The sequence below is a fragment of the Phocoena phocoena genome, chromosome 5 (genome assembly GCF_963924675.1).
Source record: "Phocoena phocoena chromosome 5, mPhoPho1.1, whole genome shotgun sequence".
Classification (NCBI taxonomy): Eukaryota; Metazoa; Chordata; class Mammalia; order Artiodactyla; family Phocoenidae; genus Phocoena; species Phocoena phocoena.
The window spans coordinates 66,645,008-66,660,879 of NC_089223.1; the positions used below are offsets into that span (position 1 = coordinate 66,645,008).

A 15,872-nucleotide genomic window follows, 5' to 3' on the forward strand; every position below is an offset into this window, starting at 1 on the left:
AAGTAAAGGTATAGACACTGAGGATGCAGTGAGAGCCTGGCCCTTCTGAAACTTTGAGCGTGGAAGACAGACATGAATAACACAGTGGATAATTCATTTCGTGGTTACAATTGCAAAGTTCCGTGAAGGAGTACAGAGTATTCTGTGAGCTTAGATACAGGAACCAGAACAATGGGGCATCACATCTCTACATTTAGCCGGGAAACCTGCCCCAGACTGTACAGCTGGTCTAATTCTTTTGGTTATCTCTGAAATTAACAGTTCCTACATCCGTCTTGTGATTCTCTGTGTAGATTTTCAGAAAGGCTCAGTCACATTTGTAGTTTCTTTTTTTGTCTGAGAGCAGGTCCGTTGATCCCAACAAATGCAAATATTGCACCCGCAGATAATTGCATTGCAGAAGCTGTTACAGTTTTCTCGTGGAGGGTTACCACGGATCGGAAGCCTGTGCCCAAAGATGCCTCCAAAACTTTTGGGTCACACCATAGAGTTTGTTTTAGCGGGATTCCAACCATTTATACTATGTTTGTGGGAGAGAATGAGAGTGTGTGGGTGTGTCTTTGTGGAGGATGGTGCACTCTGAAAAACCTACATTTATTATCCCCTGAAATGATTACATTTGAGGCAGGAGTGCTTTCCACCTTCCCCGCTCTGGAGTTACTTGGATAATCACCTCCATTTTCTTAGATCCTTTAACTGGACGGGATCCTACGAGTCACCTAATCCTTCCTCTCCCAGTGCCCGAGTCCCTTCTGTGACGTCCTAGCCAGTTGGTCACCAGCATCTGCTGGATCCTGTCCAGAGATAGGGAACTCAATCTTCCCAGGCGATGCCTTCCATTTTTAGAAAGCTCTAATTGTTAGAAAGCCCTCTACTTTCTAAGAAAATGCATAGTCTGCGGGCTTTTCAGTTGTTACTGTAGAATGTTGAGAACTTAGTGTAAAGGAAGACCTACGTTAAAAGTTTTCCTTCACAGGATGAGAAATATGGGGCCCCGTTTAAGTAACGTCCTCTGCCCAGGGCAAGCAGCCTTTACAGAGCGCTTCCGGCAGAATTGCCAAGACCATTAGTGAACACTCACAGTGGGAATGAACTGCACTAGATCTGGAGCAGCAAATTAGCCCCTGGGGGAGCCTCGCTGTAGGGGCGGCCTCAGCTGGTAGTTCCTCCAATTGTGCAAAACCCTTTGTGCCAGTCTTCATGCTTTCAGACGATAATTTTTTTCTTTTTCTGGGTCTCACCCTTTGTAAATGTTGCCTGTGATTGCAGTGCAGATGTCAACTGAGGGGTTCATGGAGACAAACGGTTTCATTCTGCAGTAGACTTGGAGAGGCAGTTTTAAGGGGGTCATTCAGTGCTGACTGACCCAGATAACCGTAACCAAGGCACTCCAGAACGGAGGCCTGGGTATTTTCCAGTCTAGCCTCCCTTGGTTGGAGCTTAATTTTGTTGTTGTTGTTAATTCCCACCCCCCGCCCCCACTTTCTCTTTCAACTGAGTTTTTGCTTTGCAGATCTGTGGTTCTCAGTGCTTCTCAGTGGCTTTAAGACTGAGAAGCCAAAAGGTTGTCTAAAGAGCTGCTCTATTAAGTACCAATTGTATGCCCCTTCTTGTTTTGTCTGCAGAGGTTAAAATTGACTCAGTAGAGCTTCTGAGCCCTTCACAGAAGAGGAGTGGGGATGGGCGCTGTGGGCAGGCGGCGTCGCTCGCTGAGGGGTGGTTCTGAGTCCCCAGGACTCAGGTGGGCTGTGGTTGCCACTCTTCTTGAGCCCAACAATTTGGCACCGACTCTGAGCCAGCACGTTTTCAGTCCCTGGCTGAACAGCGTGGAGCTGCCACCTGGTCACCTTTTCCGCTAAGCCCAGCAAAGGCGGCTGGGGATTTAGAAGCACATTTGAATAGGATTTTAATTACTCAGGAACTTAGCAAAGCTCATGATTTTTTTTTTTTAATTACTCAGGAACTTAACAAAGCCCTGTATATTAATTTGTTCTATGAATTGATTTGTAATGAATTAAAAACAAGAACAAGTAGGGTCTCTTCCACCCTTTTGAAACTAGTTTTGGGGGAACTCCATGCCCAAAATCAGGGGAGAAGAAAGGAGAATAAGATGTAGCCTGTACCTGCTGAGAGTATCAGAGTCTTGGTGATACATTTGTTTCCTTGGAGACAAGCTGTGTTTTCACTTAGACCAGAATGAGATCCTTGTGTGTGGGAAGAAAATGGTTTTATTTTCTGGCAGCTTTCTGGGAAGAGATAAAAGGAAAAAAAAAAAAATTGCTTGATCACTCATTGCTTTTGACTATGTCAGTCTGAGACGGGGAGAGAGAAAAGTCCAAATGGAAGGGTTTAGTGCCATGTTTTGATGTCACCGGTGGGGCCATCCACCTGAGCAGTGCTTTCTCACTCTTAATTCTGGAAGCAGTTTGCACTGGGAATGGAGAAAGTTACAGTAACTTTCTCCAGTTCTTTAATTAGATTTGTACCTTTCTTCCCGCTCCCTGAAACAAGTACAGGGAAAGATTTGCATCTAAAGGGAGACCGTGTTTCTTTGTTTTCATCCCCCTTCAAGTACAGGACCTTTAGTAGAACTATCTAAATTATGTATGACTTCAGTTGGCTATAATTGTTTTATTATCTCTCAGAGAAAGGCCATTTAGGTTTAAAAAAAGGTTTACTAATTAAAAAATATAATACCTGTGAGTTATTTTTTAAAAAACAGACACAGGAATGTATAAAAAGAAAATCATTCATAATTCTTCCACCCAGATGCCATTATTGGCGTTTAGATATCTTTTCATTTGTTTAGTCTTTTGTTCAGTTATATATTCATTTATTTAGTGAATATTTATTGTGTACCTATTAAATACTGGAAATTGTTTTATGTACTAGAGATATAGCAGTTAAAACAAACAGAAAAGATAGTCCCTGCTCTTTTATTTCCTAATATACACATTTAAAGCTATACATTTTCCTTTTAAAACTGTTTTAGCTGCATCTCTCAAATTTTGATATGTTTTCTTTGTCATTAGTTCAAATTATTTTCTGATTTCTCTTGTGACTTTTTTTCTTTGACCCATGTATTACTTACAAGTGTGTTGTTTAATTTTCAAATATTTATAGTGTTTTCCTAGGTATCTTAATATTTTCCAATTTCATTCTGTTTTGGTTAGGGAATATATTCTGTATGATTTCAGTCTTTTACAATTTATCGTGACATGTTCTGTATCCTAACACACGGTCTATTTTGGTAAATGTACTTGAAAACAGGGTCTCTCAACCTTAGAACTATTAACCTTTCAGATCAGATCATTCTTTTTTGTGGGGTGCTGCCCTGTGCATGTTCAGCAACATCTCTGGCTTCTACCTACTAGATTCCAGTAACATCCCCCGAAATGTGACAACAAAAATGTCTCCAGACATTGCCAAATATCCCCTGAAAGGTAGTTTCCCTTGTTAAGAACCACCGAGTTGAAAATAATTTATATTTTGTAGTTGTTGGGTATAGTATTTTATAGTTATCAGTAGGTCATGATGGTTGGTAGAGTTATTCAGATTGTCTGTGTTTTTCTTGATTTTTTTCCCCCATAGTTTTATATTATTTGCTGAGAAAGTAGTGTTAAAATTTCTAACTATAATTGTGGGATTTGTCCTATTTCTCCCTCTAATTCTGTCAGTTTTTGCTTCATGAATTTTTTTTTACTTTTTAAAAACAACTTTGTTGAGGTGCAGTTTAATTACCATGAAATTCATCCATTCAGTGATTTTTCTGGGGGTGGGGAGTGATTTGCTAAGTTGTGTAACTATGACCAAAGTCCAGGTTTTTTGGGGGGGTGGGATTCTTACAGGCATTTATTGCTTTTTTTTTAACATCTTTATTGGAGTATAATTGCTTTACAATGTTGTGTTAGTTTCTGCTGTATAACAAAGTGAATCAGCTGTATGTGTACATATATCCCCATATCCCCTCCCTCTTGCACCTCCCTCCCACCCTCCCTGCCCCACCCTTCTAGATGGTAACAAAGAACCAAGCTGATCTCCCTGTGCTATGCGGCTGCTTCCCACTAGCTATCTATTTTACATTTGGTAATGTATATACGTTAATGCTACTCTCTCACTTCGTCCCAGCTTACTCTTCCCCCTCCCTGTGTCCTCAAGTACATTCTCTATGACTGTGTCTTTATTCCTGTCCTCCCCCTAGGTTCCTCAGAACCACTTTTTATTTTTAGATTCCATATATATGTGTTAGCATACGGTATTTGTTTCTCTTTCTGACTTCCTTCACTCTTCCTTCAGTCTGTATGACAGACTCTAGGTATATCCACCTCACTATAAATAACTCAATTTCGTTTCATTTTATGGCTAATATTCCATTGTATAAATGTGCCACATCTTCTTTAGCCGTTCATTTGTTGATGGACACTTAGGTTGCTTCCACGTCCTGGCTATTGTAAATAGAGCTGCAATGAACGTTGTGGTACATGACTCTTTTTGAATTACGGTTTTCTCAGGGTATATGCCCAGTAGTGGGATTGCTGGGTCATATGCTAGTTCTATTTTTAGTTTTTTAAGGAACCTCCATACTGTTCTCCATAGTGGTTGTATCAATTTACATTCCCACTAACAGTGCAAGAGGGTTCCTTTTTCTCCACACCCTCTCCAGCACTTATTGTTTGTAGATTTTTTGATGATGGCCATTCTGACCGGTGTGAGGTGATACCTCATTGTAGTTTTGATTTGCATTTCTCTAATGATTAGTGATGTTGAGCATCCTTTCATGTGTTTGTTGGCAATCTGTATATCTTCTTTGGAGAAATGTCTGTTTAGGTCTTCTGCCCATTTTTTAATTGGGTTGTTTGGTTTTTTTTAATATTGAGCTGCATGAGCTGCTTGTGTATTTTGGAGATTAATCCTTTGTCAGTTGCTTTGTTTGCAAATATTTTCTCCCATTCTGAGGGTTGTCTTTTCATCTTGTTTATGGTTTTCTTTGCTGTGCAAAAGCTTTGAAGTTTCATTAAGTCCCATTTGTTTATTTTTGTTTTTATTTCCATTTCTCTAGGAGGTGGGTCAGAAAGGATCTTGCTGTGATTTATGTCAAAGAGTGTTCTTCCTATGTTTTCCTCTAAGAGTTTTATAGTGTCTGGCCTTACATTTACGTCTTTAATCCATTTTGAGTTTATTTTTGTGTATGGTGTTAGGAAGTGTTCTAATTTCATTCTTTTACATGTAGCTGTCGAGTTTTCCCAGCACCACTTATTGAAGAGGCTGTCTTTTCTCCATTGTATATTCTTGCCTCCTTTATCAAAGATAAGGTGAGCATATATGCGTGGGTTTATCTCTGGCCTTTCTAGCCTGTTCCATTGATTTGTATTTCTGTTTTGGTGCCCATAATCCAGTTTTAAAACATTTCCATCACACCAATAAGATCCTTTGTATTGGGCAGTTAATCTCTGTTGCGAGCCTTAGGCCACCGCTAAGCTACTTTCTGTCTTTAGATATTTGCCTTTTTTGGACATTTCATATATATGGAATCATACAAGATCTGGTCTTTTGTGTCTGATTTCTTTCACTTACATAACATTTTTGAGATTCATTTGTGTTTTAGCATGTGGTTCATTCCATTTTGTTGGTGAATACTGCTCCAGCTTCATATATTTTTGAGGCTCTGTTATGAGGGACTTCCATATTTTTGATTATGTTTTTCTAGTAAATTGACCCAAGTATTAGGAAATACCAGTTTTATTTCTCATAATTTTGTCTGAAATCTATTTTCTTATATTAAATAGCCCACTGTATATGTATATTAACTCTTTACATAGTATATTTTTTTCCATCCATTTTTTTTCAGCTTACCTGTTTCTTTATATTTAAAGTATAGCTCTTGTAGGCAGTATGTAGCTGGTCTTGCTTTTTAAAAAAATTCAACTCGATTTCTGGCTTTTACTTGAAAAATTTATTACATTAGTGTTTAATATAATTATTGATATGGTTGGGTTGAGGCTCCCATTTTATTATTTGTTTTCTATTTATTCCCCCGGAGCTTTTTGTTTCTCTCTTTCTCCTTCTCTGCTTTTTAAATGTTTTTCCCTTTTTGGATTATTTGTGTGTGTGTATATTACATTGAACAATTCCATTTTAATTTTCCTCTTAGTATATCTTCGTACGTTGTTTTTTAGTGGCTGCTCTGGAGAGTACAGTATATTCTTCACTCTTCACAGTCCCCATACAATTAATAATGTTCCATTTCGCATAAGACATAGTTAACTTATAACTGTGTAGGTGCGTATTCCTTTCACCCCTGACCTACCTTGTCCTTGATGCTATAGTTGCTACATGTATTATATTTACGTATATTATAACCCCCAGAGGACAGTGTCATAATTCCCATTTTTGACGCTCTTCACTTTTTCTTGAGGATCTGGATTTCCATCTGCTAGCTTTTCCCTTTGGTTTAAAGAATTTCCTGTAACCTTTCTTGTAGTGCAAGTCTGTTAATAATGAATTCTGTTCACTTTTATCTTCATTCTTGAAGGATCTATTTATGGGATGCAGGAATTCTGTTTTGATAGCTTTTTCTTTTAGCATACTAAAGATGTTCAGTGTCTTCTGGCCTCTGTAATTTTTGATGAGAGGCCAGCTTCCAACAGAATCATTCTCTTGTAATTTGTCATTTAAAAAAAAAAAAAAGTTTATTTATTTATTTTTTAGCCATGCCACGCAGCTTGTGGGATCTCAGTTCCCCGAGCAGGGATTGAACCCAGGCCACAGCAGTGAAAGCCTGGAATTCCAAACACTAGGGCACCAGGGAGCTCGCTGTAACGTGTCATTTTTCTCTAGATGTTTTTAAGATTTGCTTTTTTACCTTTGGCTTTCAACAGTTTGACCTTGGCTGGCCTTCTTTGTATTTATCCTGCTTGGTGTTTGTTGAGTATCTTCAATTTATAAATGTATGTCTTTCGCCAAATTTAGGGAATATTCAGCCATTATTTTTCAAATCGTTTTTCTGCCCTATTCTCTCTCCTCCCCGTCTGGGACTCCAGTTATGTGTGTGATATCTAACAGGTTTATTGAGTATCTGTTAATTTTTATTTCAGTCTTTCTTTTTTTTCCTTTATTCTTCTCCTTGGATAATTTCCGTTGTTCTCTCTTTAAGTCCCCTGGTGTCTCCTCTGTCATCTCCAGCTCTCTGTTAAGTCCATCCAGTGTATTAATTTTTTAGTTCTGGAATTTCCATTTGAGTCTTTTTTTTGTTTGTTTCTATTTCTCTGCCGAGATGTCTTATGTTTTGGTTCATTCACTGTGAATATATTTCACTTTATTGAAGATATTTATAAAAGCTTATTTAAAATCATTGTTTGTTACTTCTAACATCTGGGTCATCCCAGGATTGGTCTCAGTTGCCTCCTTTTATTTTAAGAATATCTTCCATTTTCCTGGTTCTTCACATATTGTAAGTTTGGGTCATATCTGGGACATTGAGAATGTTCAGTTTGAGAGACTCTGGGTTCTGCTGTTGTTCTTCATTTAGTTTTGAGTTTCTTTAGTTTTAGCAGGTAGTTATCTTGGTTGGACTCACTACAAACTGTTTCCTAGGCAGCAGTTTGACTCTTGGGTCATCCCTTTTGTCACCAGCCAAGCTGCTGTGTGTGGCTGTGTGCATGTGTGTGGCTCAGGGGTCAGCCAGAGATGTGGGTAGACAGAGTTGGGGATACTTTCTCAGATTCCTTCCCTTCTTCTCAGTGGACATGGTTTCCCAGATTGGTTTTTCTGGCTCCTAGACCAGAAAGACTGCATTTTCCCCCATGGATCCCGCTAAAGGCTGTGAAACCATGAACTCATTATTTGCAGCTCTTTTCCTCCACGTGTGGACTCCCCATCTGCCTCCATTGCCTTCAGGTAGTTGCTGTTAGTTTATAGTTATTTGAGTTTATACTTTTCTGGAGTAGTGTTGGAAGGGCAGGATCTTAGTCATTACAGAACTTTTGAACTTTCACTTTAGTAAGGGGGAAATAGACAATAAATGAATAAAAATAAAATATACCTACAGACATACCTTGGAGATATTGTGGGTTTGGTTCCAGGTCACTGCAATAAAGTGAATATCACAGTGAAGCGAGTCACACACATGTTTTGGTTTCCCAATACATATAAAAGTTATTTTTACACTATATTGTAGTCTGTTAAGTGTGCAATAGTATTATGTCTAAAAAAATGTACATACCTTAATTGAAAAATACTTAATGCTAGAAAATGATAACCATCATTGAAACCTTCAGTGATCATAGTAGTAACACCAAAGATCACTGATTACAGAGCACCGTAAAGCATAATAATAATGAAGAAGGTTTTAAATGTTGTGAAAATTACCAAAATGTGACACAGAAACACGAAGTGAGCAAATGTTGCTGCCAGTAGACTTGCTCGACACAGGGTTGCCACAAAACTCCAAATTGAAAGAAACACACTATCTGCCAAGTTCAGTAAAAGGAGGAATGCCTGTCATGTTAGTTGTAGTTGTATTGGTTATATTTGTTGCTTTGTTACAAACTTCCCTAAAACTCTGAGACTTAAATCCACTCTGATTCTTTTACTGTAGTTCATGCAACCATGGGTTGGTGGGGGGGTCGCCTGATCCAACTGGCCTTGGCTGAGCCCGTACGTCTGCGTTTCAGCTGTCTCACGTATGTGTCTCAGGCCGGTGGGGATGGTGCTCCTGTCTGGGCTTGGCTGGGGCACCTTATAGTGAGAACAGCTCTCCTCTGTGGGTCTCTCATCTTTTTTTGGGAAGCAGTGGGCTAGCCTGGGTTACCCTTCTCATGGTGACGGTGGAAGTGCAGGAGAGCAGTCTCATGTTTCATTTAATGTTTCATTTAATATGATACTCACAGTGTAGTAACCCGTTCCCAACTTTTTGACCACCTTAGGCCATTTTAAATGTTTTTTCCATCCTTGATTTGTTGAATGCTTACTTACTTCTTAAAGCACTTTACATGTATTATCTTATTTCATCCTTACAACAACCTTATGAAATAGATACTCTTACTGCTCCCCCTTTACAGATGAGGAAGCTGAGGTACAGAGAGGCTAAGTACCTTGCCTAGTGTCATCCACTTTATAAGTGGCAGAGACGGGATATGGAGTTGGGCAGTCTGCCAATACCCATTCTTAGGTACACAAATGAAAGTATAAAGGATTGTGTCCACATCTCTGACTGTTGGAGTGTTGGGTCATAGGATAGTTGTCTCACTTACAGGAGTATGATTTTTGTTTTGCTGCCAATTGACTGGGCATCTCAAAGTTCCTGCTGGGCTAGTTTGTCCCTCCCACTCCAAGACAGTGAAATGCCAGGCAAGCTGGTGAGCTGCTGGAAGGCAGGCACCACTCGGTGAGCTTTGATAAGTACAGACCCAGAATTGGTGTGGTGTCAGCTGTGCAGGCCAAGAAACAGCCGGGGCTGGGGATGGGTGTGGCTGAGAGCAGTCCAGTCTGCTGGGCCCGTGTGAGCCCAGGCTCCCGGCCAGCTCCAGGTCTGGCTGGTACCACAGACAGCATGGGCGTGTTCTACAAAGGACAACACTTCCTGGGCCAGAGGACAGCTCTGTGTGTGTGTGTGTGTGTGTGTGTGTGTGTGTGTGAGAGAGAGAGAGAGAGAGAGAGAGAGAGACCGACCCTGCAGCCCATAGCACATTCAGCGCCCGGGCCCCCCACACAGTTTGAATGACTAGGCACAGGAGGAAGGGAGTGATTTCTGGGGACTGGCAAGAAGTGCAGACAGCTGAATGGAGGGTGATCATCTGAGCATTAGGTTTTGTTTTTGTTTTTTTTTTGTGGTACGCGGAGCTCTCACTGTTGGCGGCCTCTCCCCTTGCGGAGCACAGGCTCCGGACGCGCAGGCTCAGCGGCCATGGCTCACGGGCCCAGCCACTCCGCGGCACGTGGGATCCTCCCGGACCAGAGCACAAACCCATGTCCCCTGCGTCGGCAGGCAGAGTCTCAACCACTGCGCCACCAGGGAAGCCCTGAGCAGTAGGCTTTTTAAGGCTCTTGTCCTTTTTCCATTTCCATTGTTATCATTCTGCCAGGCTGAGCTATATGGATACCTGTTTGATATTTCCTGCTTTGAAACAATGGGGGCAGTGAAAGGACAGGAAGAGAAATCTGGTTGAGTTTTAATTATGAAAAGCCTGAATCAAAGCTGGACACAGATGAGGTTAAATGGAGAATTTAGGATTTTCTCTTGTTCTGGATTGTTTTCAAGGTAACTGGTAGCTAGAGAGTATACAAAGCCATACCTGACGTTGACTGCAGTTATGGTTTTTGGTTACCTGTAGGTGTTCAGAGTTTTATCTACTTGTCTATTATGTATTTTGTGCCTAATGCTTTTTTTCTTTTTTTGCTCCAGGTTAGTAGCAAAGATGAAGATTTTCTTGACCTTTCTGTTGATGTGGAGCAGAATACATCTATTACCCACTGTCTAAGGTAACCTCATGCATTCTGACAGTGGTCTGAGCTTTTGATCAGGCTAGTAAGTACATGGGGGGGGGGAAATCTTGTGTTTCTTCAGGACATAATCTTCCCTTCTGTTAAACGAATATAATCCTATTATTTTCTATTTCTTCTTTCCTGAGAGAGATTTAAAAATAAGTGTATGTGGTCTGGAGAAGAGTCCTGCTGAGGAGAGAGAGGATCAAGTGGAAGTCATTAGTCATGACGTTTAAAAATAAGGTTTTGATCTTTAATACAGATGTGTGCTTTGGGCTCTCGTCGGCCTCTCTCCCTCTCACACACAGAGACGCACACAATCACAGAGTCACACAATTAAGTTAAAAAGTGCTACAGATGCCTACCATTACTTTCTTTTTCTAAGCTAATCTATTCTGTTATTTAAAACATTATGGGAATTCCCTGGCAGTCCAGTGGTTAGGATTTGGAGCTTTCACTGCTGCGACCGGAGTTCAGTGCCTCGTCAGGGAACTAAGAATCCCGCAAGCTGTGCAGCGTGGCCGAAAAGAAAAATTATGCACTTTTGAGCTGAGAACCAATGAGGGCATTACCTTTTCCTCCATCTTTCAGCATTGTATGGAGCTCACTTATGGAAAAAAACTTCCTCTTAATTCGGGTTGAGGAAAGGCAAGGAGCCCAGAGTATAAGAGCAACACATGCCCAGGATTACTGTAGCTATTGTGCATTGACTCGTGTGTTGAAAATGTGCTCAAAGTTGATGTAGAGGCACAATTCCCTTCTCCTGTCCTCCCTGTCTTCTCCTCCTTTCGACAAGTGGTCATGAGCACTTACAATTAGCCCAGCACTGTTCTGGACGCTGGAGGTCAAGGGTGAGCAGCAGGTATGCATCTCATGGCGCTTACAGTCTAGTGGGAATCCATGGACAGGGATCAGTGCTTTGAAGGACATTAAACACGTCTAGAAGAGTGCCTGGTATTGGGGGTGCCAGTGTAGACCAGGTGGTCAGGTGGGCCTTCCCATTGCTTATAATACCTCAGCTCAGAGATGTTTTATTGTGTCACTACAAGGCACTATTGATTTTTATTTTTTTGTTTATTTTTTAAAATTTATTCAAGTATAGTTGATTTACAATGTTGTGTTAATTTCCGCTGTACAGCAAGGTGATTCAGTTATATATATATATATATATATATATATACACACACACATTCTTTTCCATTATGGTTTATCACAGGATATTGAATATAGTTCCCTGTGCTATACAGTAAGACCTCGTTGTTTATCCAGTCTCTCTATAATAGTTTGCATCTGCTAATCCCAAACCCCCAGTCCATCCCTCCCCTCCTCCCCTCCCTCTTGGCAACCACAAGTCTGTTCTCTATGTCTGTGAGTCTGTTTCATAGATCAGTTCATTTGTGTCACATTTTAGATTCCACATATAAGTGATACCACATGGTATTTGTCTTTCTCTTTCAAGCCACTGTTGATCTTTATCAGTGGGAATTGTGTAACAGAATTGTTCTATCAGGAGTTCAGGTTACTTAGAACTCTTTAGACTAGTAGATTAAAGAGACTTGCTGTGGCCATTTGGCTGTTAGAAAGTCGTTTTTCAGGGCAAAGGCACCAACTCCAACCTGGAAGAGCGTCCTGGTCCATCTGAGGGTCATGTATCGTGTGAGCTGGGGGCTGATTACTCTCCAGTTCCCAGGATTCTGAGCCTACCCTCACCCCTTAGAGTTACTGCAGCACCTCCTGTTGGTCTGACGTTTCATCCCTTGTCTCCAGATGCCTTGGGTCCAGGTGTCTAGGGTACATTTGTTACCTCTCTGTTTGCAAAGCGTTTTGTGGGCCTGGATGGCCTTTCTTTCTTCTGAATGGTTCAGTTTATGGCACGGGCTCCTAATATTCCTGTGAAAAGCAGCCGGTTTTGATTTCCTCCAGGTTTTGTGTTCACAGGGAGTCGAAAAAGGTAAGGTTGTGCCAGCGCCGGTCGTAGGTGAGGGGGAGGGAGGAAAGGTATTACTTGCCCATTTCTGCTTCTTTGAGAAGGGGAGTTAGTTTGGGAGGCTGACTGTTTCCCTCCCCTCTAAGAAATTCTGGGCTGTTCAGAAGGGCAGATGGCAGTGACTATAGCTTTGAGACCAACCAGGTAAAGGGCTAACTCTAGTTAGTTATAATTCCAAACTTTGGGGAACCTTGTTATAAACAAACGTAACCCAGAATTATGTTTCCCCCCGCCCTTTTCTTTTCCTTGGAGAAATGTATATATTGGCGATGCATACCTGATGAAGGCAGGCTAGAGGCATGTGGAGGCGTTAAAGCAGGATGGGTGGGTACGGAATAGCCTCAGAGTACCTTCTAAACAACATCAGATTCTCATCAGACTGTCCAGGCTGATATTCCTGAAGGGCCTGCCCCACCCCATCTTACCTCATCCTTAAAATAGACCTTGACTGACTTACCTAGACCTGTCCTCATATATGCCTAAGGTCTCACCTCCCCAACATAAAGAGAGGCCCTGCCAGGTGTCGCCATTCACCGCTGAGAGTTCTGTGATGGGGGTGGCAGCTTTCCAGCCTTTCCCAAAAGAACCAAGTGCAGGAGAAAGTTCCGGGGAGTCAATGACGCCAGCTGATGTGTTAGCCTTTTCTATTTGAGGCGACAGAGGAGGAATGATTGTGATCTTTTTTGGCCCCTCTCATGGTTTAATTTGCTTTGCATTCTTGAGGGTTTCTTTCTCAAACTAGAATTAGGAGTTTTCTTCTTTAACATCATGCCTGCCTATCTCTTCTGATGTGATACTTTATCATTTGTTTTGATTTTGAGAAAAGTTAAAAATCAAGCTAACATTGTAGGATTTAAATGTAAGATCTCTGCCACCTCCTTCCTGAAGGGCTTTAGATGATCAATTACAGTGTGTTTTCAGTGAACTTTTGTCCCAGAGAAATGATGATATAAATGGTGGTTAATTCAGGATACAGGTCTAGAGGAGGCACTAAAGCCATACTGTAGCTGAGCTATGATTCTAATATTTCACATCTCAGCACCGTGTCTTAGGCAGAGTGAGCCATCTGTATCATAGGAGGATACTGAGAAAGTTTTTTTTTTATTCTTTTAAAAAGTTCAGGGATGGCCTCAGGCAAAAATATGTGACGTTTATCTTAATTATCCCCCCCATGTCCTTTTTGGTATTTTTTTGTCTTTTGCTTCAGGGCCTTAGTCCCTCCCTGTGGTTCCTGCACAGAAATGCACCGTTCTCCTCAAAGGGCTCCATGTTCTGAAACCACTCTGCTCTTCCTGTGTCCTCCTGTCATTAAGAATTCCCATTCTCCCAGGGCCAGGGAGGTCAGCCTTTTAGTTCTCCCAAAGCTCTATTTTGTAAATTACTCTATTTTTAAAGAAATGTCTTTTCTATTCATTTTGGAAACTTCCTCTATGTGCTAAGTGTACACGCATCCCCATCACACATCCATTGCCATATGCTCATCTATTAGTTTCTCTGTTTCCCTCACTTACGTCTTGGTTTTGGTTATTATTTATATATGGTGCTTGCTAATATCTGACATGTCTTTCTTTCGGATTTCTTTTTTTGACCTTCTTTAATGCTCTAGTCAGTAGTTCTCAATCTTTGGTGCATATCAGAATCACCTGGGGAAGTTGGTAAAAATGGAGGCCCAGGCCATATTCGACTTTTGTGAGCCTGGGCATCTATTTTTAATTAATTTTTCTGGGTGGTTTTGATACCACCAGAGTTTGAGAACCCCCGCTCTAGATCTGTGCTACTCAAGCAGGGGTCTGTGGACTAGTGCCGTTGATATCACCTGGGATCTCATTAATACGGCAGCATCTCAGGTCTCCTCCAAGAATGAGTGCGTGACTCAGAGCCTGCGTCTTGACAAGATTTCCCGGTGCATGAGTGCATGTTAATATTTGCAAAGCATTGTGGACAGTGGCTCTCAGCCCACACAGCATACTGGAACCACCTAGGGAGCTTTAAGAACAATAGTGCCTGGTTCCACCTGGAGAGATTCTGTTGTAATTAGGCTTGGGGGAGGGTGAGGGGCGATTGAGATTTTTTTAAAGCTCCCCAGGTGATTCTGATGAGCAGCTGGGTGAACCACTGCTGCAGGTTCTAGAACAAAGCTTCCCAGCTGGTGTGCCCCAGAAGATGGGTTACAGGTGCATGTAGATCCCCTCAGCTTCTGGGAGGCTGGGCAGAGCCTGGAGCTGCCAGAGAAGCAGTCACATCGGTGTACCCCAGCTCATTTCTACGTAGCACCATTATTTTATGTGGGTCATGACATGAAAATTACTGGGAAGCCTAGCTTGAGAATTCTTTTAAATTCAATTTTTTAGCTATTGTGTGGAGTGAAAAGTTAAGATTTTAATTAAAAATGTATCAAACATAGACATTAAACACGGACATGGTAGCTATCTTTACAACCTAGAGCCATCTTACCCAGGAACATAGTTTTTCTCCATTTTTTTCAAGTTTTCTTGCATACATTTCCATTAGGTTTCATAGTTTCCGTTTAAAGGTGTGTGTTTCGTATTAGAATTGTTTCCAAAGTGTATTTTTAAAAAGTGTTTCATTTCCACTTTGATTCTTTCTAAAGAACTACAAAGAGTTTTGTGCTTTCCCAGTAACCTCTCCTCTGTGCTTTGTTGTAATTTATCCCGTGTCAAAAAGACCTCTCTACTCTCTCCTCTTCTCTTTGATTTTCTCATTGAAAAGTTTCCTCAACCTTTGTTGCCTGCTTTTGTTCCCACAACTGTATAGCATCACCTGACAGATCTGCTGTGCCTCAGTTTCTTGCCAGGGCCACTCTATCTTCCTAACTTAGCCGCATTTTCCAATTCTCAACTCACAGGTGCTCTAAAAGTGTCACCCTGTCTCTCCTGTGTCATTGAGCTTCCAGCCAGCTAGGGCTGGGCAGGATGGTGGTTTTTTGTGAATCAGGTCTTCACGTTAGGTACCAACTTCTGCTATATTTCTACGTAGTGGGTCTACAAAAACTTCTGTGTTTTTTTGGCAGGGGGCGGGGAATAAGAGAGAGTAGAAAGTGTTTAATTCCTTATTTGTTGTTGTGCTTGCCTTAGTTATTCTGATTCTTTAGTTGGATAAATAGATTTGTCTGTGGTAGACATTCCAAAAATGTGAATCTCCACCGTCACCCGGGCTCATCCCCCACTTCTCTTTGGTTGTTCCGTTCCACCCCAATAAACCGTGTGTGGGCCAAGAAGAGATTTCACATCAGTTACTCCGTGAAGAGCTGGCTAGTATGCATTCAGCTAAGTTTGAGTCTGTTTTAGGCACCAAGCACTTGAAATCTGGGGGTTGAGTGTAATTGCCTTCTAAATTGTTTCCTTGCTTCTCGAGCCCCTCCAGTCCTTCCCCCAGAGCGCTG

General features: G+C 41.4%; 1 protein-coding gene across 1 annotated transcript in view; it reads left to right on the forward strand.

The window, feature by feature from the left end:
* Positions 1-15,872, forward strand: part of USP46 (ubiquitin specific peptidase 46) — a 32,966-nt gene that overhangs the window by 8,349 nt on the left and 8,745 nt on the right. Inside the window, exon 5 of the mRNA XM_065877242.1 lies at positions 10,403-10,479. Within this exon, the coding sequence (XP_065733314.1) occupies positions 10,403-10,479 (77 nt within the window). The remainder of the gene's footprint in view (positions 1-10,402; positions 10,480-15,872) is intronic.